This window comes from Myotis nattereri (assembly GCF_964212035.1).
Source record: "Myotis nattereri genome assembly, chromosome: 4".
NCBI lineage: Eukaryota > Metazoa > Chordata > Mammalia > Chiroptera > Vespertilionidae > Myotis > Myotis nattereri.
This window is the reverse complement of record NC_138079.1, coordinates 79,631,953-79,653,086: the sequence shown is the minus strand read 5'-3', so window position 1 is coordinate 79,653,086 and position 21,134 is coordinate 79,631,953. Positions and strand designations below refer to the sequence as shown.

The following is a 21,134-nucleotide window of genomic DNA, read 5'->3' as shown; positions in this document are numbered from 1 at the left end:
AGAGCTATCTGAGGGTCCCTGAGGACAATTTAGTGGAAACAGAGTTTAGGTAGATGATTGAGAAGTAGGAACAGTGGGATGATAAAAATGTAAAAGGAAGTTGGAGGTAGGATCTGTATGGCCCTCATTCAATGGGAACCCAATCAATGTCTGGAGAACATTTCACTATTGTGTCTTTTCCCTCACACCTTCTCTGCATACCCCACCCCCGTAGGTCAGCAGTTTTTAGGTTTTTGTGCATCTACTCTCTTGACAGGTATTCTCAAGATACATTTTATTAAAAAAAATATTTAGAATTATTTATTCCTTTACTTGCTTTCAAGATAATTTTAAATGCATAAATTAAAACATGTCGGACACAGAGGAAGCCAGTTATATGGAAATGCAAGACATTTCATGCATCCTTGCAGGGCAGCAGGTTGTTGGCAGCCCCTCCACCCCACCAAACAGAGCAACATGCTATTTTAAAGTCACTGCGGAGTTGTTAAGAAGATGACTAGCCCAGCTGGCATGGCCCAGTAGTTGAGCATCGACCTGAGAACCAGGAGGTCACTGTTTGATTCCCAGTCAAGGCACATTCTGGGTCTCCAGTAAAGGGTGTACATAGGCAGCTGATCAATGATTCTCTCCCATTATTGACGTTTCTTTCTCTCTCTCCCTCTTCCTTCCTCTCTGAAATAAAAGAAATTATATATCTATACTAATAAAAGGGTAATATGCTAATTAGACTGAACATCATCCAGACGACCTTCCGGACGTTCTTCTGGACAAAGTCATGGTTGTGGGACCAAGGCAGATATGGTTAGGGGTGATCAGGCCAGCAGGGAAGAGCAGTTAGGGGGTTGGCAGGCAGGTGAGCAGTTAGGAGCCAGCGTTCCTGGATTGTGAGAGGGATGTCCGATGGGATCGGGCTTAACCAACAGTTGGACATCCCCAGAGAATTCCCAGATTGGAAAGGGTGCAGGCTGGGTTGAGGGACCCCCCGTGCTGTGCACAAATTTCGTGCACTGTTCCTCTAGTGTGTATCCTATCTAATAAAAGAGAAACATGGTAATTAGCCATAACTTCGCTACCCTTCCCATTGGCTAATCAGGGCAATATGCAAATTAACTGCCAGCCAGATGGCAGCCGGCAGCCAGGCACTGAAGTGAACATGAGGCATGCTAGCTCCAGTGACGGAGGAAGCCATCGTTCCCCGCCTGCCACTGCCGGCCTCTGAGCTGCTCTTTAAGAAACATTGTTACAAATATAGAAGCTAAACAAAACCCCCGAAACCTGCTTTCAGTCAGCCGGGATCTCAGAGCTGGAGTCGCAACAAAGTTTCAAATACAGAAGGTAAACAAAGCGCAGAAACCTGCTTTCAGCAGCCGAGGTCTGAGCTAAAGTCGGCTCTCAGCTCCAGTGACAGCCATAGAAGGTAAATAAATCCCAGAAAAAAAAAAGAAAAAAAAAGGAGAGGTTGGGAGGAGTTTCAGTCACCCACCAGCCTGAAAACGGCCCTCAGCCCCTCATCCAGGCTGGCCAGGCACCCCAGTGGGGACCCCCACCCTGAAGGGGGTGTGACCAGCTGCAAACAGCCATCATCCCCTCATCCAGGCTGGCTAGGCACCCCAGTGGGGACCCCCACCCTGATCCATGACACCCTTAAGGGCAAACCAGCCAGCACCCACCCGTGCACCAGGCCTCTATCCTATATAGTAAAAGGGTAATATGCCTCCCAGCACCGGGATCAGTGGAGCCACAAGTCCTCCTGAATCTGGGATCAGCAGAGCCACGAGGCCTCCTGGCACCAGGATCAGTGGAGCAGCGAGGCCTCACTGCCCCTGTGTCAAGCAGAGCCGTGAGGCCTCCTAGCACTGGGATTAGCGGAGCCACGAGGCCTCCTGGCCCCTGGAGCAGCATGACAGGGGGTAGCGCCCAAACCCCCTGATCGCCCTGCGGATCTGTGTGTGACAGGGGGTGGGGCCACAACCTCCCTATCTGCCCTGTTCTGTTCGTGAAAGGGGAAGGCACCCCAACCCCCTGATGGGCCCTGCTCTGTGCCTGACAGGGGGCAGCGCCCCAACCCCCTGATCGGCTGGCTCTGTATCTGACAGGGGTGGCACCACAACCCCCTGATCTGCCCTCCTCTGTACGTGACAGGGGGTGGTGCCGCAACCTCCCCATCGACCCTGCCTTGAGTATGACAGGGGGCTTCGCCCCAACCCCCCAATCGGCCCTACCCTGAGCATGACTGAGGGTGGCATCGCAACTTCCTGATCCGCCCTGCTCTGTGCATGACAGGGGGTGGCGCCCCAACTCCCCAATCGGCCCTTCTCTGAGCCCTACCAGGAGCTGCGGGGCAGGCACCTAGGGATTGGGCCTGCTGTCTGCCACCCGGGAGCGGGCCTAAGCCAGCAGGTCGTTATCTCCCAAGGGGTCCCAGATTGTGAGAGGGCACAAGTGGGGCTGAGGGATCCCACCCCCCGCCCGTGCACAAATGTTTGTGCACCGGGCCTCTAGTATATCTATCTATCTATCTATCTATCTATCTATCTATCTATCTATCTATCTATATCTATGTCTATATCTTTATATATATGAGATAACTTGTGGCAACCAAGTTTCTGCTGGGGTGGGGCATCCTGAAATTGCAGTTGTAGTGGATTCTGCCGGCAGAGGAATCTGTTGGCGATTTTATTTATTTATTTATTTATTTAATTTTATTTAATTTTATTTTATTTTATTTATTTATTTTTTTAAATATATATATTTTATTCATTTTTTGCAGACAGGAAGGGAGCAGGATAGAGAGTTAGAAACATTGACGAGAGGCAAACATCTCTCAGCTGCCTCCCGCACACCCTCCACCGGGGATGTGCCCACAACCAAGGCACATGCCCCTGACCGGAATCGAACCTGGGACCCTCCAGTCCGCAGGCTGACGCTCTATCCACTGAGCCAAACCAATCAGGGCATGTGTTGGCGATTTTAGTTGGGTGGGCAAAAGTTGATTGTGTATGAATGCACAGTTGGGCCTCTGGACCCCTGCATCCACCCTCATGTGACCAGTCAATGCTTACGGCCTGATCCTAAATTGAGGTCCCTTCCCTGTCTAGGCTTTGTGACCATCACCTCTCAGCTGCCTCACACCCTCCAGGTCAGCAACAATCTTTCCACTTCTTCTTAAGCTCTCTGAGCCTTTCACTCCTCTGAAATCGGAATCCCTTAAGTCATTGCTCTGCGTGTGGGAGAGCCTCTGTGCCCTCTCCTTCCCCCACATCTGGCCAGGACTCAGGATTTCTGAGGTTTCTTCCCTCTTGTCCAGTTGGGCCTCATCACTCCTGTGATAGGCTGGGTGGGATCTCACGTTCTAATATGCGTTGGCCCTGGACTTTCATATGGACTCTGAGTTTTCTCCTTGATCTGAGATTTTTCTCGTGTCATGTGATTTACTGATTAACATCGATTGCTACATTATTGTCTCTTGACTATTTAAATTTGTTCCAGCAGTCCTCCTGATGTTAAGCCAGGACATTATTTTTTCTCCAGAGGAAGGGACTGTGGATTTGTCATAAACTAAAGAAGCGATTTCTGAGCTTTGATTTTGAAATTGAATTGAAGTATCAAAATAAAAAAGTATAATCCTTAAATTTAGGCTTTCAAGAAAGAGAGTCAGCTCAGCATTCTGAAGGCTGGGAACGATTTTCTTTAGAAGCTCAGCTTGGAGTATTGAATTTGTAGTAATCAAGATAGGATGTGATTAATGTTCAAAATCTGATCACTGGGTATAAAGGCAATACAAAACACATATTCTGATAGTTTGTAAATGTAATGAATTCTAAACTTGTGCAGTTTAGCTTATATTTATTCATCCTGAGATTTTATGTGAAAAAAAAAAAAGAGCCTCATTCCCAGCCCTAGAACTGACCCTAGTTCTTCCCAAGTTCCCCCTCTCCCAGTCACCTGCCTTCCACCACTGCTGTAGACTATGGAGGGAAGGCGCCTCATTCAGGAATCATCTCTCCAGTTAATCTACCTTCACATCTGCCCCTTGGGGTTACTGCTCTCCCTGTGAGTCAGACAGGCACATCTAGCCCTTAGAAGGCAGGAAGGAACAAAATGTTCTGTCTGTGTGGCCCCTGCTCTGTCCATGCTTTGGGTCCAAGCAGCTCTGGGTCTTGATTTTGTTCATCTATATACTAAGATTTTTAGAATTATGATTCTTTGAGGTCTGATTCCACATGAGTCCAGAGGCTCCCTGAATGCTTCTAGAAGAGCGTGAGCTGAATTAGTTGAGAGCCTTCAACACCCATTCCTACTGTGCCCTGGCAATTCCAGCTTCCTCAGGGGCCCTTCTCCCATCAATCCCATTCATCACCATGTCCCCTCCATTCTTCTCCATGTCCAGCCCTTGCCTCCACACTCAGAGGCTTGTGTTTCCAGGGGGCCTGCAGGACCCAGAAGGAGCAGTAGGGACAGCAGGATAGGCACCACTGTGCTCCTGGTTCCTGGCCTGAAGGCTCCTCAGATCCAGGAGCTTGGAGCGGACTACTTGGAGATAGAGCCAGGTGTCCTTTTGGGACTGGCTGGGATTTGGGCCCAGGCCAGGTGAGGTGAATGCGCAGGCCAGAAAAAATATCCTGTTTTCTCACTGATATCCTGGCAGTGAGAAAACAGGATATCAGGGCAGCCTGGGTGGATGTTGTGTTCAGTGAGTCTACAGATGGTCTGCCAATGGAGAGGTGAGCCAGTGATCTGGGGGCTGGGACCTTGTCATTGTTCTGCACCGTGGCATTCACTGCTCCTGTTGGCCGCAACATGTGATCTTGGGACTACTTCCAGGGTGTGCTTTGCCTTTTCTTTTCCTGCCTAATTCTGGGTTTTCCAATCTCTCCACTGATTCTACAAGGAACCAGTAAATAAATGTATTTTCTGCTTAAAGTCAGAATAGAATTCCATTTTAGCAGAAGATTTAATGATGTGACTGCTACCAAAATTGGGAAAGGATTGTTTTTAAGCAATAGTTGCTCAGGGAAATATAGAAATGGGCACCAGGCTAGATATGGGGCCATGTTTAGCTGAAGCAGTGAACATACAGATATCTTGGGGCCGTTCTTACAGGCCTTGACACGGTGTGGAGGGTCAAACAGTTATGTCTTGTTGTCAACTAAAATGTAATGGTCATTGAAGGTAGAATTTCATTTCCCAATCGGCTAGTACTATACAACAATGTGAAGGACTGGAGAATTCAAGGACTAAATCTGGGATGGTTGAAACTATAAATGGTGGAAGGATTGAAGAAAAAGACAATAAGCTCAAAAGCAGAAATGATTGATTCAAAGCACATTCTGAAAACCAGAGGGATAGCACCAGACCTACCTGAGAATCACTGAGGTCAATTTAGTGGAAATAGAATTCAGGAAAAAGATTGAGGGGCTGGGCAGGTCCGGGGAAATATATTCAGAAGGCATATTGAAGTGAAATTCTGGAGCCTTCTTCATCCAATGAACAGCAAATGTCTCCCAATGAATGAGTCACATTTCACTATTGTTCCTTTTCCCCGACAGCCTGTAGTCTCTGCATATCTCATCTATCTAGTTCAGCAGTTTTTAGCCGTTGGTGCCATCTACTCTTTTGCCAAGAGAAATTTTAATATTTCTTAGCTTTCTGAAATTATTTATTCATTTACTTCTTTCTTTCAATATACTTTTCATGCATTATGTAAAACATCCCATTATAAGGAAGTCATTTATATGAAAACACGGGTTTTTCCATGTACCCTTGGGGGCTGATGAGCTGTTAGCAGAGGGGTCCCCTGATACAGGGTCACATGCTCTCCTAAAGCGAGTGAGGAATTGTTACAAAGGGGATAGTTTGCCTGGTTGATGTGGCTCAGTGGTTGAGCATCGACCCATGCACCAAGAGGTCACAGGTTCATTCCCCATCCATAACACATGCCTGGGTAGTGGGCTGCATTCCTGGTGGGATGTTTCTACCTCTCTTTCTTCCTTCCCATCTCTCTACAAATCAATTATATATATGTTTAAGAAGGAGATAGTTTGTGGCAAGGAGGCCCTCCTGGGATGGGGCATCCTGAGTTTTCACTTGAAGTTAGTCCTGCCTGCAGAGGAAGCTGTGGGTGATCTTTGTTGGATGGGCAGGGGGTGTTGGAAGTTTATGCCTGTAGCCAAGTCCCAACCTCAGTCACCTGAGTTCTGTTACCCTCTTTTCTCATCTGTCTCACACCTTCTGGTCAGGAACCATTTTCCTACTTCTTCTGGCCACGCTCTCTGAGCCTTTCACTCACTTTGAAATCTGAATCCCTCCAGGAAGTTTCTCTGGGTGTGTGAGTACTTCTTTGCCCTCTCCTTTCCCCTGACATCTGTCCTGGACTTGGGTTTTTTGAGGTGTCCTGCCTTTCATCCACTTGGGCCCCATCACTCCTGTTACAGGTGGGGTGGGGTCCCATATTCTGATGGGGAAAATGAGACATTTTTGGGGGGCTAGCAATCTGAATCTGGTAAGTAGTCATGCTCCAGGCCTATACATTTCTTAGTTACGGGTTTTAAGCCAACCTTTTTATTGTTCTTGTGCATCCAGATTAACACTGCTTTGTCATACTCCTCAAAGGGGGTATTAACTCTCAATCTTGTTAAGCATTGTCTAATTCTGTTACTGAAGGGGACTGGGCCAGGAGCTGGTCTGCCTTGGGCATTTCTTATGTTGGCATTTCCTTGGCATAGTCAGCAGGATTCTAAAGAAGCTCATGCAGGACCACCTTGTGGACCTGGACCCGGTGCTCAGTACAAGCAAGGGCATTGTGCCCCACCAGCTTCCCAATCTGCTCTGGGGAAACTTGAGTTTTTCTCAGAATATGGGCCTCCTTGCCTTAAGTGGCAGGCCATGACTTTATCTGAGCTGTTCTTGGAGAAACTCAAGGTGGATAAGGGTTTTGATAACCTAGGGGAAGGAGAAAAAATGGGTTGCTGTTTCAGTTTTGGCTCTTTAATTGGATTGCTTGCTGAGCATCTGAGCAAAATCGTTGCTGGTTAAATGAGAGCCTAAATCTTTAGCTTCAAAAGAGGAAGGACACTTGCATCCCCTCCTTGAATATCCAGTGGGGTCACTGTAGTTGTTCAGATTCCCGAATCTGGAATGGCAGAGATGGACATGGGGAGTCATTCAGTGCGGTAACACAGATGATCCAGGAGAAGCTGGTGGGAGCCCAGGGAAGAAGGGCAGGGTACCCTGGAATGCATGCACCTTGAAAGGGGGCCCTGCATTGGAAAGTGTTGAGGTTTGAATGGCATCTCGCAAGCTCCTCCTGGCCTTTGCTCAAGTATTCTTAGGTGCCTGAGGAAAAATGTCCTCTAGGGCATAAATCTGCCCTATAGGGATACCCACTGCATTGGGCTCATCTGGAGAAGTGCATGTAAGGTCTGTTTTTCCCAGAAGAGTGTTCAGACTCTACAGATCTCAAGATAAACATGAGAAATCTTGCTCGCCAGGCCAACAAGGCCCACCACAGTCCGCCTCCCATTTATCATTGTCATGGGCAGTTAGACAGGCATGAACAGAGTAGAAACAGGGCAAGTGTGAAGGGTCACCGGGGCAGAGAGCAAAACTACAAGCCCTTGCTTGGCCACCCCCTGAAGCATTAACGCCTGGAGATGACATCTCAGCTCCAAGCCCAGAAAAGCAGCCAAACCAGCTGGGGAGACACCATGATGGTGACCCTGAGGATATACACCAGGAAAGCTGATGAATATTTATTGAGATCCTCCCCAAGACCTCAGAAATAAGCCCTCAGAAAGGAGGACCCAGTTGTGGCCCACCCTTCCACCCAGGTCCATTTTTTGCCTCTCTCTTTCTCCTAAGCTCCAGGGCCCTTCTTTTGCCTCTGTAACTTGTTTACTGAGCCCATTTCTTTAAGGCTCACTCTACCTCTGTGACTTTCTAGATAAGCATTCTTATAGTTTGAGTCTTGGCTCTGAGTTCTTTCTTAGCCAGAACTCAAGCACTGAGGTTGTCGAATCGAGTTCTCATCTGAGTATACTTGTTGCTAACGCCTGTTGCCGTTTTTCCACTGGGAACATAACTAAGATGGCTGTGATGAGGATCCTTTGATGCTTCTAAATTAATCTTTTGCATGCACAATTAGAAAGAGATTGCTATTAAATTAGTCAGAATGAATGGAAATCATATTTAATTGGCTTCTTGGAACTTCAAAAAGAAGATTTAGATAAATAGATCCACCTATGGTGTCATTTAGGTGTCCATCTAATTCTTTGAAGTATTAAAAAATAGCTGTCCTTATTTTATACGGGGGAAAGTCATTTGGCATTTGCCTTGTCAAGAAGAAATATAAATTGTAAATGCCAAAAGGGCAAAAGTTGGATCTAATTGTCCTTTTACAAACTAGTGAGCTCTTCTCATGGCTAGAAGGTCTCTGCTTGTGTCTGTATGTGTGTCTGTGTATATGTATGCTATTCACGTGCGATAGCTTTCTACTAACCGATGGTTTTGTTGAAATTAATTTAAATGCAAATCTTTGCTTGTAAGAATTGGATATTCTAAAATTCTTGGTAATATAGAAAATAACTTAAATGTTTTTGCAAGTTCTTGTGACCTAAGAATAATCTTTAATAAATAAAACCTAGCCTAAGTTTGTTGGTTTAAGTAAAATAGACTTGTCTTTATTTTTCCTGGGTTTTATAAAACTAAGTTTATGTTAACAATTGACTTTTATGTTTCTATTTTTTTTTGCAGGAACACTATATTTATTAGGTCAATAATTCATTTTTAGCAATACAAGTACAGAATATATCACAATGCTGGTTACAAACATACTCAGTATGGTTTAATGGTTACAAATAATGGTGGGTACTACAAGTTTGTGATAAGGATGATATGAAAGGTCATTATGACACAATGAAGAATTGTCTTAAAAAAGAAATCTATCAATGACCTTCGATATTTCTATAGAAAGTATTGTGGCACTATTAGTGGGGATTTTCATGTAAAGAATTGTTAGTGATTTGCTTTTAATCATTTCATTAAGAGCTTTTTATTTTTAATATGTTCAACTAAAATCCCCTGTTGCTTAATAAAGTATAAAAATAGTACTGACTTGGTAATATTTAATAAAATGTAGCATTCATTCACATCATAAAAGTAGAACTAAACTGAAAAGTTTTAGTTACCATGGCAACATATCTTCCCATAAAAGGAATTTACAGAAATGAGTAATGTTACACAAATGGTACCAGTTAACCAGTATTTCACAAATGAGTATGCCAGTAGCACCCCAATTTAAGTTTCTTTCAAGAGATTGGAACAAAAACTGAAACTCTATGCCCGGTGCCAGGAAGGTTCTGGAAGACTTTTCAGAAAAGCTTATATAATAGCTTTGAGCAAATTACTCGATATTTATAGAAAACTAGTACCAGGGAGAGCATTAGAAAAGTCTTGCCACTGTCAGAAGAAAAATGACTGAATATTTTTCACTCTGCATATCATTCTGAATGTCCTTCATTTTACATAGCTTTGGGATCTAGAAAAGCAACATTATTAGAAAACTAGAGGCCCAGTGCACGAATTTGTGCACAGGGAGGGTTGTGTCAGCCTGCCCCAATCAGGGTGGGGGTTGGGGGATCAGGGGCGGGGCTGGCTGTGGGGTGGGGCCTCGGGCGGTTGGCAGGCTGACCCTGTCCCCTGGTCACATTCTGGTCGAACTCCTGGTGGAGGGGACATATTACCCTTTTATTATATAGGATTATTATATAGGATAATTCAAAAGATTAATAAAAGATAAGCAAAACCTGGTAGCATCAGAGATGTGGATCAGCAAGAGGATGTGTGGAGAGAAGGTAGGGAATATTCACAAGAGTGCCTGGTCTGTGGGTGTGTAAGCTCAAAACCCACTTTCCCAGAGCAGGACTAAATCCAGGCAAAACACGGGTGACCTTCCTATTCATACCTCCCTTTTTGCTCACTGTCCCCCTCCTGCAGCAGTTTCCTCAGATGCCCTAAGTTCTGTATTTGGAAAGCAAGGTAGGACTATTTTAAGGTTCTATAAAGTGCTTTACTATCCAACCTACCAAGTGTGAAACATGAAGACCAATAATAAGAAAGGAGATCCTTGGTGGGAATTCTGTCAAACATTCAAAGAAGAACGAATGCCCATCCTTCTCAAACTGCTCCACAAAATTGAAGAGATGGGAACAGTCTCAAACTCATTTCACGAGGCTAGCATTACCCAAAGCCAGATAAGGACACTACAAGGAAAGAAAATAGCCCTGGCTGGTTTGGCTCGGTGGATAGAGCGTTGGCCTGTGGACGGAAGGGTCCCGGGTTTGATTCCAGTCAGGGGCGCATGCCCAGTTGTGAGCTCGATTCCGGTCAGGGGCACATTGCTGGATTGTGGGCTTGATCCCCAGTAGGGGGTGTGCAGGAGGCAGCTGATGGGTGAGTCTCTCTCATCATTGATGTTTCTATCTCTCCTTCTTCCTTCCTCTCTGAAATGAATAAAAATATATTTAAAAAATAAAATTGAAATTAAAAAAAAGAAAACGCTGGGCCAATATCCTTGATGACTATACAGGGTGGGGCAAAAGTAGACTTTCAGTTGTGAATACTCAAAACAGAATTTATTCTTATATTATTTATTCATTATTGTGTTATTTTCCCTATGAACAACTGTAGACCTACTTTTGCCACACCATGCAGATGCAAAACTTCTCAAAATATCAGCAGACCAAATTAAAAAACACATGAAAAGGATCACACAACACAATCAAGTGGAATTTATGCCTGGGATGCAAGGATGGTTCAATATACACAAATATAAATAAATGTGATAAACCACAAAACAGAATGAAAGATAAAAATCACATGATCATCATCATTGCAGAGTAGCCATACTGGAACTGGAAGACCCAGGAGCAGCCCTGGGGCTGACTAATTCTAGGCTTAGTTTATCCTCTTAGCCATTACATTACAATACCTCAGACAAATTTTCAGTAACCAATGCCACAAAACTTGGATTGAAACCTAGAATGCCAGTTTTATTACTTCTTAGGCAAAGCTATTCCCAGCTAGAGAATGGAGATAGAGAACTTTCCTTTCTTTGGTAGAAAAGTCTACTTGAGAAATTAAATTCAACCCAGAAATTTTGCTTAGTTAAAAATGGAAATTAGAGACTGAGGAAATAGCTAATTCATGGTTTATTACAAACTAGAAGCCCGGTGCATGAATCCATGCATGGATGGGGCTCCTCAGCCTGGCCAGCGATCGGGGCTGATTGGGGCCATCTGGCCCAGTCCCTATGGGGGCTGCAAGAGGTTGGTCAGCTGGGGTTAGGGGCCATGGGGGTTTGGCTGTGGGAGCACACTGACCACCAGGGTGCAGCTCTTGCAGTGAGTGTCTGCCCCCTGGTGGTCAGTGCATGTCATAGTGACTGGTTAACTGATCATTCCAGTCATTCCAGTTGTTCAGTCACTTAGGGTTTTATATATATACTGGAGGCCGAGTGCACAAAAATTTGTGCACTCGGGGGACAGGGGGGGTCACTCAGCCCTGCCTGTGCCCTCTCGCAGTCCTGGACCCCTCGGGAGATAACGACCTGCTGGCTTAGGCCTGCTCCCGGGTGGCAGAGGGCAGGCCCAACCCCTAGGTGCAGTCCCTGGTCGGGCTCAGAGCAGGGCCGATGGGGAGTTGGGGCACCGCCCCTGTCATGCACAGAGCAGGGTGGATTGGGAGGTTGCGATGCCATCCTCAGTCACGCTCAGGGTTGGGTCGATTGGGGGTTGCGGCACCGTCCCCTTTCACACTCAAGGCAGGGTCGATGGGGAGGTTTCGGCGCCACCCCCTGTTACCCACAGAGCAGGGCCAATCAGGGGGTTGGGGCACTGCCCCCTGTCACTCACAGAGCAGGGCCCATCAGGGGGGTTGGGGCTCTGTACCCTGTCACGCACAGAGCAGGGCCAATCAGGGGGTTGGGGCGCTGGCCCCTGTCACACACAGAGCAGGGCCCATCAGGGGGTTGGGGCGACGCCCTCTATCACCCACAGAGCAGGGCCGATCAGGGGGTTGGGGCGCTGCCACTCACACACTCAGGGCAGGGCCGATGGGGAGATTATGGCTCTACCCCATCACACACAGAGCAGGGCCCGTGGGGGGGCAGGGTGGGGTTGGGGTGCCGCACCCTGTCACACACAGAGCCGCAGGGCGATCATGTGGTTGGGGAGCTCCCCCCTATCAGGCACAGAGCAGGGCTGATGAGGGGTTTGGGGCGCCTTCCCCTGTCATGAACAGAGCAGGGCAGATAGGGAGGTTGTGGCCCCGCCCCCTGTCACACACAGAGCTGCAGTGGGATCAGGTTGGGGTGCCGCACCCTGTCACACTGATCCTGGTGAATACTTATCTCTCCAGTCTAGCTGATAAACTATCCCCAGGAGAATCCTCCAGAGAGAGACAAGGTGGTCCTAAGAGACTGAGGAATTGTTAAGGGAATTTGTGGCACCGAAGCTTAATAAAGGGGTCACAGGTAAGAGTTCTGCCCTGTTTGTTTGTTTTACTTAAAACTGTGCAGGGTGGTAGGTGACTGAGTAAAAATAAAATCACAAACGGACTCAGTTAAAAAACAACAAAGGCCGAAACCGGTTTGGCTCAGTGGATAGAGTGTCGGCCTGCGGACTGAAAGGTCCCAGGTTCGATTCCGGTCAAGGGCATGTACCTGGGTTGCGGGCACATCCCCGGTGGGGGATGTGCAGGAGGCGGCTGATCGATGTTTCTCTCTCATCGATGTTTCTGACTCTCTATCTCTCTCCCTTCCTCTCTGTAAAAAATCAATAAAATATATTAAAAAAAAAAACCCCAAAAAAACAACAACAAAGCACAATGAAATGAATTGGAAGGAGTCCAAGAACAGTAGGCTGATTCTTGCTTCTCTGGGAGTGCATTCTGGGGGATAAAGCCTCGTGAACAGCCCATAGCTGTGCGTGCTCCCCACGGCCAACTGGATGTGGGATGGGTGGAGTAGCTGGAGCGGAGGGCGGGGTCACCGTGGGGAAGGAAGTGCTGGGGAAACCGAGGTACAGACAAGGCTGTGGATTGCGCATTAGCGAGGTGGCAGAGCATTATGGCCTCACAGGCAGAGGGGATTTCAGTAGTGGGCACCTGAACAATGCTCATAGCTTTCGTTTCCCCCCCGAAATCTCCTGGTGGTCATGCCATGCTACAGTGGGGGCCCCAGGCCAAGAGGGCCAGTGAACATTGCTTCTAGCAAACACGAAGAATTTCGGATGGTTCAGATGCGTGGGGGCAGGATGAATAATAACGTCTGCTGATATTTCCACAGCATTTAGCAGTTTAATAATCTGGTTTATTTTGTGGATAGGCTAGTTGATTAGTGTGGCTTAGATTTCACAGACTAGATAATGGATCCGAGGAGGAATGTAGCAGTGAGTCAGCTCAGGGTCCAGCACTCAGGACTTGTGTCTCCAAATTCACCACCTCTCCGTCCCCTTCACTGTTCCTCTTGGGCCTTGCTGATGGCGATGACAGTCATTCCAGAGCTCATCTCTCATGTCCCGATGAAAGGGTGCCTACTAGTCTCTGGACCCCGAGATGCTTAGCCCCTGGTTACTGACTCTTATTCCATGTGACAGTGAGGGGCTGGGCCAGGCTGCTGTGCTGCACGTGGCAGGAGTAAGGGCCTCTGTCCAAAGAGGGGATTTTCACCACCACCCAGGACTGGTAAGTGCCATTTTCACTGAGAGGACCCTCTCCCCATGACTCAGCCTCCACTACACTGTCTGCCTGAGTCCAGTACAGACTGATGGGTTTTGGGTAGAAGTTGTCGGCCACGCACTTGAGGGTCCTGATGAGTCCTAGTGTCACATGGCTGGTGATTGACACAGAGGGAGCGTCTGTGGAGAGACACAGCACAGAGTTTGAGGGTCTGAAGGAGACATTTCCCTGTTCACGTCTCTCCCACCCTGGAGTCAGGGATGAGCAGAGCACTCAGTTTTCCACCTGCCTCCCCAGGAAACTTCCAGAAGATCAGGGAAGCTGAGGCTTTCCATGAGGCTTCCCTGTTGGATAAAGGAATGTCTGTGGCTACTTCCTTGCCTCCCAGCAACCTGCCCACCCACTGTGGATTGACTTCTGGTGGCAAGAAATGCCAATGCCCCGTGCATTGTTTTGCTTTTCCCCAAAAAATCTGCCAGTGGGCTTTCTGGCTCCTGCCTCCCCCGTCTGCCGGCTGCTCTGTCTTTGTGACCCTGCCCTCTTCCCTCCCATAAGAACTTCTTTCTGATTAATTCTTAAACCCAGGTCTCAGCTTGCGTCAATCAATCCTGCTCACACTTACTCATCTTCATCCTTCCTGGGCAGACATTTTACACACCTGCCTTCTCCCCACAGCCAAGCCAGGAGGCATATCACAGAGAGAAATGACTACAGGATTTGCCTGAAATGTTCCCCTGAGGTCCCCGCCTGAACCGGTCTTTCTCAGCTCAGTGTGAGGAGGAGGACATGGGGGCAGTAGGTACCTTGACGGTCCAGGAAGGGCCTGCTGAATTGCAGGTAGCTACGCAGCGTATCAGGGCACTCGTTTTCCAGATAGTTCTTGGACGCCTGCGCAGAGCCTTCTGTCTCCCATTTCACCTTCGTGTTCACAGCTTCTGGTTGCAGGGGGATCCAGGCTGGGATTTCTGTGTCGAACTTGATGTAGTCCTGTCCATCATAGGCATACTTCCAGAATCCTCCATTGTAGCTGTTATTCCGAATCTCACAACCGAACCTTCCCTTAAAGGTGTGATTTCCTGCAGGTGAGCGCCCCCCCCCCCACAGAAATCAGTCAGCCTGGCTTCAGCTCCGTCTTAATAACTCTCACTCCTACATAGCTTGCAACTCAGTAGGGAGAAAGGGTTTTGAAATCTAAACATGCAACCCCTTTTGTCTTGGCAAATGGCTTATTAGCCGGACATAGAGCAGGCGGAGAGAGGAAAACTTAGCATTTTCTGGTGTTTTCCATTCTTCCCAATCAGGGAATTTCAGATTGCTGCAGACTGTGAACAGGTCTTTAAATAAAATTTGAATAAACTGTGGGGTCTTAGGAACCAGACACAAGCACACAGAAGTGCATTGACAGGTTAAATAGAAATTATTTGTAGTTTAAAATAGATTATGTAGTCTCTCCGTTTCTTCCAGTTGTGTGTGAAGTTGATGTCTCCATTTGGGTCAGCATAATTTTATCAGCTCTTCTCTCTTTTTGCATTTTTGATATCTTCAAACAAATCTCTAATGCCCAGCTTCCTTCTCAATTAGCAACAACTCTTGGAAAATGGCATTTGTAGGGAAGGGAGACATAACCTCTTCACTTCATTTTTGCAAGTATAATTCGTATTTTTTAAAAATTTAAAAAATATCTTTATTAATTTCAGAAAGGAAGCGAGAGGGAGAGAGAGATGGAAACATCAATGATGAGAGAGTATCATTGATTGGCTGCCTCCTGCACGCCCCCTACTGCGGACCAAGCTCACAACCTGGGCATGTGCTCTTGACTGGAATTGAACTTGGGACCCTTCAGGCTGTCTGCAGGCTGACACTCTATCCACTGAGCCAAACCATCTAGGGCAGTGGTCAGTAAACTCATTAGTCAACAGAGCCAAATATCAACAGTACTTCTTCAAAATAGACTCACCCAGGCCGAAAACTGACTTCTGCACATGGGCCACGAAGTTTCAGTTGCACTGTACCTGTGCCCTCACGTGGCATTTGGTGGAGGAGCCACACTCAAGGGGCCAAAGAGCCCCAGTTTGCCGACCACGGAGCTAGGGCTTAGCAATTATTATTGGCTCTCCTAGGTGATGGCTCCAAGGGAGATCAAGACAGTCCGTTGTAGCTTCCATGGAATTTACCTAGATAATAATTCATGTTTCTTGGAGACAGAACTCAATGATGCAATTATTGCAGATTCAGACCAGACAATTAATTACATGTTCACTGTCAAACAGCTAGTGACTCGCAGAGCCACCACCTGAGCCCAGGTCAAAATGACCCAAGGTTAGCTCACTCCCCACCCAACATCCCTGGCTGGAGGTGAGCCTGACACCTTCTAAAGTGGAATCCACCTCAGATGTGGGGGTGTGGAACCAAGATGTCAGATGTGCCTAGACAAGGGCTGACACTGACTTCACTTCCTGTGAGAGTTGAGGCCTAAAAGTGAGGATGGGAGAAGCAATGGGGAAGGAAGAAAAGCAGCTCTGATGTGGGGAGGAGGGTGCAGAAATGTCTGTATATTTGTACTTGTTCTTCCACACCTCGTTGTAGATATAAGTATTTCCACCCCGCAGACCCCTTTCCACTCCCAAGAGCAGGCTGCCTCTGGGGCTAAGACCCTCCACCCCAGCAGCCCACAGTCCACTGACCTCGGTCCCTGTAATAGCCCATGACGTCCTTCAGGGTCTCCATGAAGATGTCCTGCCTGGCCTGCTTCAATTGGCTTTCATCCTCCCAGTCCACCATCCCGTCCACCTGTTTCCATGGGCCCAGGGGCTCAGCCGTTCTGCTTTTACTGTCGTAGTGGTAGAAGGGCTGGTCATTGAGGAAGCCAGTGGCCTGAAAACCAGGGATGTTTGCCTTGGGCCTGGACACTCCGGTAAAGAGGAAGCTCAGAGAGTAAGGCCCTGCAAAAAAAAAAAAAAAAAAAAAAAAAAAGAAAAGAGAAAACATTGAGATGTGGGGACCATAAAGGGGAGTCTTAATGTGGGACAACAGGAGACCAGGAAGGGAAACCAGGTCACTGGGCTTCTTCCTCCCCAGCTCTCTCCACCTGCTCTCAGCTGCTTGGGAGAAGAGGCTCTACTTCTATTCAGAGGAATAATATTTCAAATATTTTGCATTTTTACTACACGGTTTCCACTCTTGCCACGTCAGAGATATTTTTCAGTTTTCTTGTAGGTCTATTGGGACCGTGACTGCGTTCTGTCAAAAGAGAAAGTGAGGGAAGTGATTTCTTTCTTCTCGTCGGAGGCCCTGCAAACTGATTGGAACCCTCTGCCTCTCTTCTATTTAGGTGATGACTGTGGAGGCCACAGGGTGAAACAGAAGAGCCCTAAGATGCCAACGGCTTGGGTCCTGATGTCATTCCAAGGAGGACAGGAACGTGGCCTGATCTGTATTCATTTTTAAATGAGCAAGAAATAAACATTAGTTTGGGTTAAGCCACTAAAAACTGTCTTTGTTATTGGAGCATAGCCTAGTTGAACCTGATGGACACATTTAGTTAGAACCTGTAGGAAGGAGAATTGACCAGAAAACTCAGGAAATGACCTTAATGGATCAGCATAAGGTAAGAACAGGATGGAGCTCAGAATTGCCAGGGCTGTCCCTGCATTTTGGTATGAGGCAGAGACTGGGGGGAAGGGGAGGCAGGGCATTTTCATAATTAATTCATGATTTCACTTTCATGGGTGTTACTAATGTTGAAGGACATATGACAGCTTCTTCATTCCAGGACTGAAGTTTTTATCACTAATTCGTTTCTAAATATGATTACCATTTTACTCAGTGGATGTCGAGTAAAGCAGATTACTCTCCATAATGTGGGTGGGCCTCCTCCAACCAGCTGAAGGCCACAGGAGAAGAGGCTGAGGTCTCCAAAGGAAGAAGGCACTCTGCCTCCATATTGCCTCTGGACCCAAGACTGCAACATCATCTCTTCTCTGGGTCTCCAGTGTGCGGACCAACCCTGCCGATTTTGGACTTTTCAGCCCCCACCATGGTGTGAGCCATATCCTTAAAATAAATGTTTCTTTCTTGCATGTACATGGTATTCTCTTGAGAACCCTAAATCTAAACTAGATTTTGATGTAGGGTGTGATTAGCAATGTAAACATAATCATTATAAATACATATTCTGACAGTTTGTAAATGTAATGGATTCTAAACTTACACAATTTAGCTTACATGTCTTCACCCTGAAATTTTCTATGCCAAAGAAAGCCCCATTACTCTGTCCTAAAATTGACTCTGGGCTTAGGCGGCATGGCTCAATAGTTGACCATCGACCTATGACCCAAGTGGTCACGATTTGATTCCGGGTCAGGCCACATGCCTGGGTTTCAGGTTCGCTCCCCAAGAAGGGGCATGCAGGAGGCAGCCAATTAATGATTCTCTCTCATCATTGATGTTTCTATCTCCCTCTCCCTCTCCCTTCCTCTCTGAGGTCAATAATGGTATATATATATATCCTATATAATAATTGAGAAACATGGTAATTAACCATAACATCGCTACCCTTCCCATTGGCTAATCAGCGAGATATGCAAATTTACTGCCAACCAAGATGGCGGCCGTCAGCCAGGCAGCTTGAAGCGAACAGGAGGCTTGCTTGCTTCAGTGACAGAGGAAGCCAACGTTCCCTGCCTGCCGCTGCTGGGCTCTGAGCTTGCATGCTAAGATACATTGTTGCAATTATAGAAGCCAAAAAAACCCCAGAAACCTGCTTTCAGCCAGCCGGGCCTCAGAGCTGGAGTTGAAACAGTGTTTCAATTATAGAAGCCAAACAAACCAGATACCTGCTTTCAGCAGCCAAGCCTCAGAGAGAAAGCCAGTTCTCAGTTCCAGTGACAGCCATAGAAGGCAAATAAGTCCCAGAATAAAAGAAAAAAGAATAAAAGGAGAGGTTGGGAGCTTCAGTTGCCTGCCAGCATGAAAACGGCCCTCAGCCCCTCACCCAGACTGGCCAGGTACCCCAGTGGGCACCTCCACCCTGAAGGGGGTGTGACCAGCTGCAAAGAGCCATCATCCCCTCAACCAAGCTGGCCAGGCACCCCAGTGATGACCCCCACCCTGATCCAGGACACCTTTCAGGGCAAACCAGCTGGCCCCCACCCGTGCACCAGGCCTCTATCCTATATAGTAAAAGGATAATATGTCTCCCAGCACCGGGATCAGCGGAGCAGCGAGGCCTCCCAGCACTGGGATCAGCAGAGCAGCGAGGCCTCCTAGCACTGGGATCAGCAGAGCAGCGAGGCCTCACTGTCCCTGTGTCAAGCAGAGCCGCGAGGCCTCCGAGCACCAGGATCAGCAGAGCCGCAAGGCCTCCTGGCCCCTGGAGCAGCATGACAGGGGGCAGAGCCCAAACCCCCTGATCGCCCTGCAGCTCTGTGTGTGACAGGGGGTGGGGCCACAACCTCCCTATCCGCCCTGCTCTGTTCATGACAGGGGAAGGCGCCCCAACCCCCTGATCAGCCCTGCTCTGTGCCTGATAGGGGGGAACTCCCCAACCCCCTGATCAGACCTGCTCTGTGCGTGACAGGGTGTGATGCCCAAAGGCCCCCATGGGCCCTGCTCTGTGTGTGACGGGGTGGAGCCACAACCTCCCCATCGGGCCTGCCCTGAGTGTGACAAGGGGGAGTGCCCCAACCCCCTGATCAGACCTGCTCTGTGGATGACAGGGGGCGGCGCCCCAAACCCCTGATGGGCCCTGCTCTGTGTGTGACAGGGGGCGGTGCCCCAACTACCCTATTGGCCCTACTCTATGCGTTACAGGGGGTGGCGCCCCAACCCCCTGATCGGCCCTGCTCTGTGTGTGACAGGTTATGGAGCCCCAACCCCCCTGATGGGCCCTGCTCTGTGCATGACAGGGGGTGGCGCGGCAACCTCCCCATTGACCCTGCCTTGAGTGTGACGTGGGCGGCACCCTAACCCCCCAATCGGCCCTGCTCTGAGCCCGAACAGGGCCTGCACCTAGGGATTGGGCCTGCCCTCTGCCACCCGGGAGCGGGCCTAAGCCAGCAGGTCGTTATCTCCCGAGGGGTCCCAGACTGTGAGAGGGCACAAGTGGGGCTGAGGGACACCACCCCCTCACCGCCAGTGCACAAATTTTTGTGCACCGGACCTCTAATATAAATATACTCTGATCTGCCTAACTTCCAGCCATCCGGACCCACTGTCTGAGTGTCTAACTGTTGGGGGAAGTAACGGGCTTGTTTCTAGAAATATCCTCCAGTTAATAAGCCTTTACAGGTGCTCTTTGGAGCTGTTATCTTTCTCCATTGGAAGGAGGGAGGAACAAAAAGTTGCACCTGTGTAGCCCCTGCTCTGTCCTGGCTGTATGACCCAGGACAGGTCACTTCACTTGTCTGGGTGTTAGCTTTTTAAATTTGGGGGGCAGGGAGAGAGAGAGAGAGAGATAGAGAGAGAGAGAGAGAGAGAGAGAGAGAGAGAGAGAGACAGAGACAGAGAAATATTTGTTTTTCCACTTATTTATGCATTCATTGGTTGATTCTTGTATGTGCCCTGACTGGGGATTGAACCTGCAACCTTGGTGTATCGGGATGAGGCTCTAACAAACAGAACTAGCTGGCCAGGGCATATGGATCTTAGTTTTGCTATTTTCCTACTAAGAATTTTAGATTCTAATTATTTAAGGCCTTACTTAGCATGAGTCCAGAAGCTCCCTAAATGCTTCTGGAAGTGTGTGAGCTGAGGTAGCTGACAGCCTCAAACACCCATTCCTACTGTACACTGGGAATCCCGGCTTCATCTGGGGCCCTCTCCCAGCCCATCTGTCTCACACATTCCCTCCCCTGCATTCTTCTCCATTCCCAGCCCCTGGTTCCCAACTCACTGTCTTGAGTGTCCTGGGCGACTGCAGGACCCACAACAAGCAGCAGGGACAGCAGGACAGGCACCATTGTGGTCATCGTGTCTGAGTGGAAGGTACTGGACTTCCCAGGTCCTGGTGCAGACTACGTGGAGAGACGGCTAGATATACTTTTGGGAACAGCTTGGCTTGGAGCCCTGCCCAGGTGAGGTAAATGCACAGGCCAGTGAGAGTGCCAGGCTGGGCTCCTCAGCTGACTGTGAGGAAGCAGGATGTACAGGCCAGGCTGGCGGATGTTTCCTCAGTGTCTACAGATGGTCTGCCAATGGGGATCTGAGATAGGTGATCTGGGGACTGGGACTTTGTCATGGGTCCACACTGTGGCATCTATTGCCCTGGGGACAGCAGCATGAGTTTGCAGTACTAATCCCATGGTATGATTTGCCTTTCTTTTCCTGCCTAATTCTGATCTGGGTTTTCCAGTCTCTCCAAGGGTTCCAGAATGAATCAGCAAATAAATTTATTTTCCTCT

At 48.1% G+C, this 21,134-nt stretch overlaps 1 protein-coding gene across 1 annotated transcript; it reads right to left on the bottom strand.

The window, feature by feature from the left end:
• Positions 1 to 13,626: 13,626 nt before the first annotated feature.
• On the bottom strand, positions 13,627 to 20,702 carry LOC308517934 (zinc-alpha-2-glycoprotein-like; the record flags this gene model as incomplete). Its single annotated transcript, XM_081089483.1, has 4 exons — positions 13,627 to 13,913; positions 14,538 to 14,810; positions 16,419 to 16,676; positions 20,627 to 20,702. The coding sequence occupies 4 exons, from the start codon at positions 20,700 to 20,702 to the stop codon at positions 13,627 to 13,629; spliced, it is 894 nt and encodes a 297-aa protein (XP_080945609.1).
• Between the last annotated feature and the right edge of the window lie 432 nt (positions 20,703 to 21,134).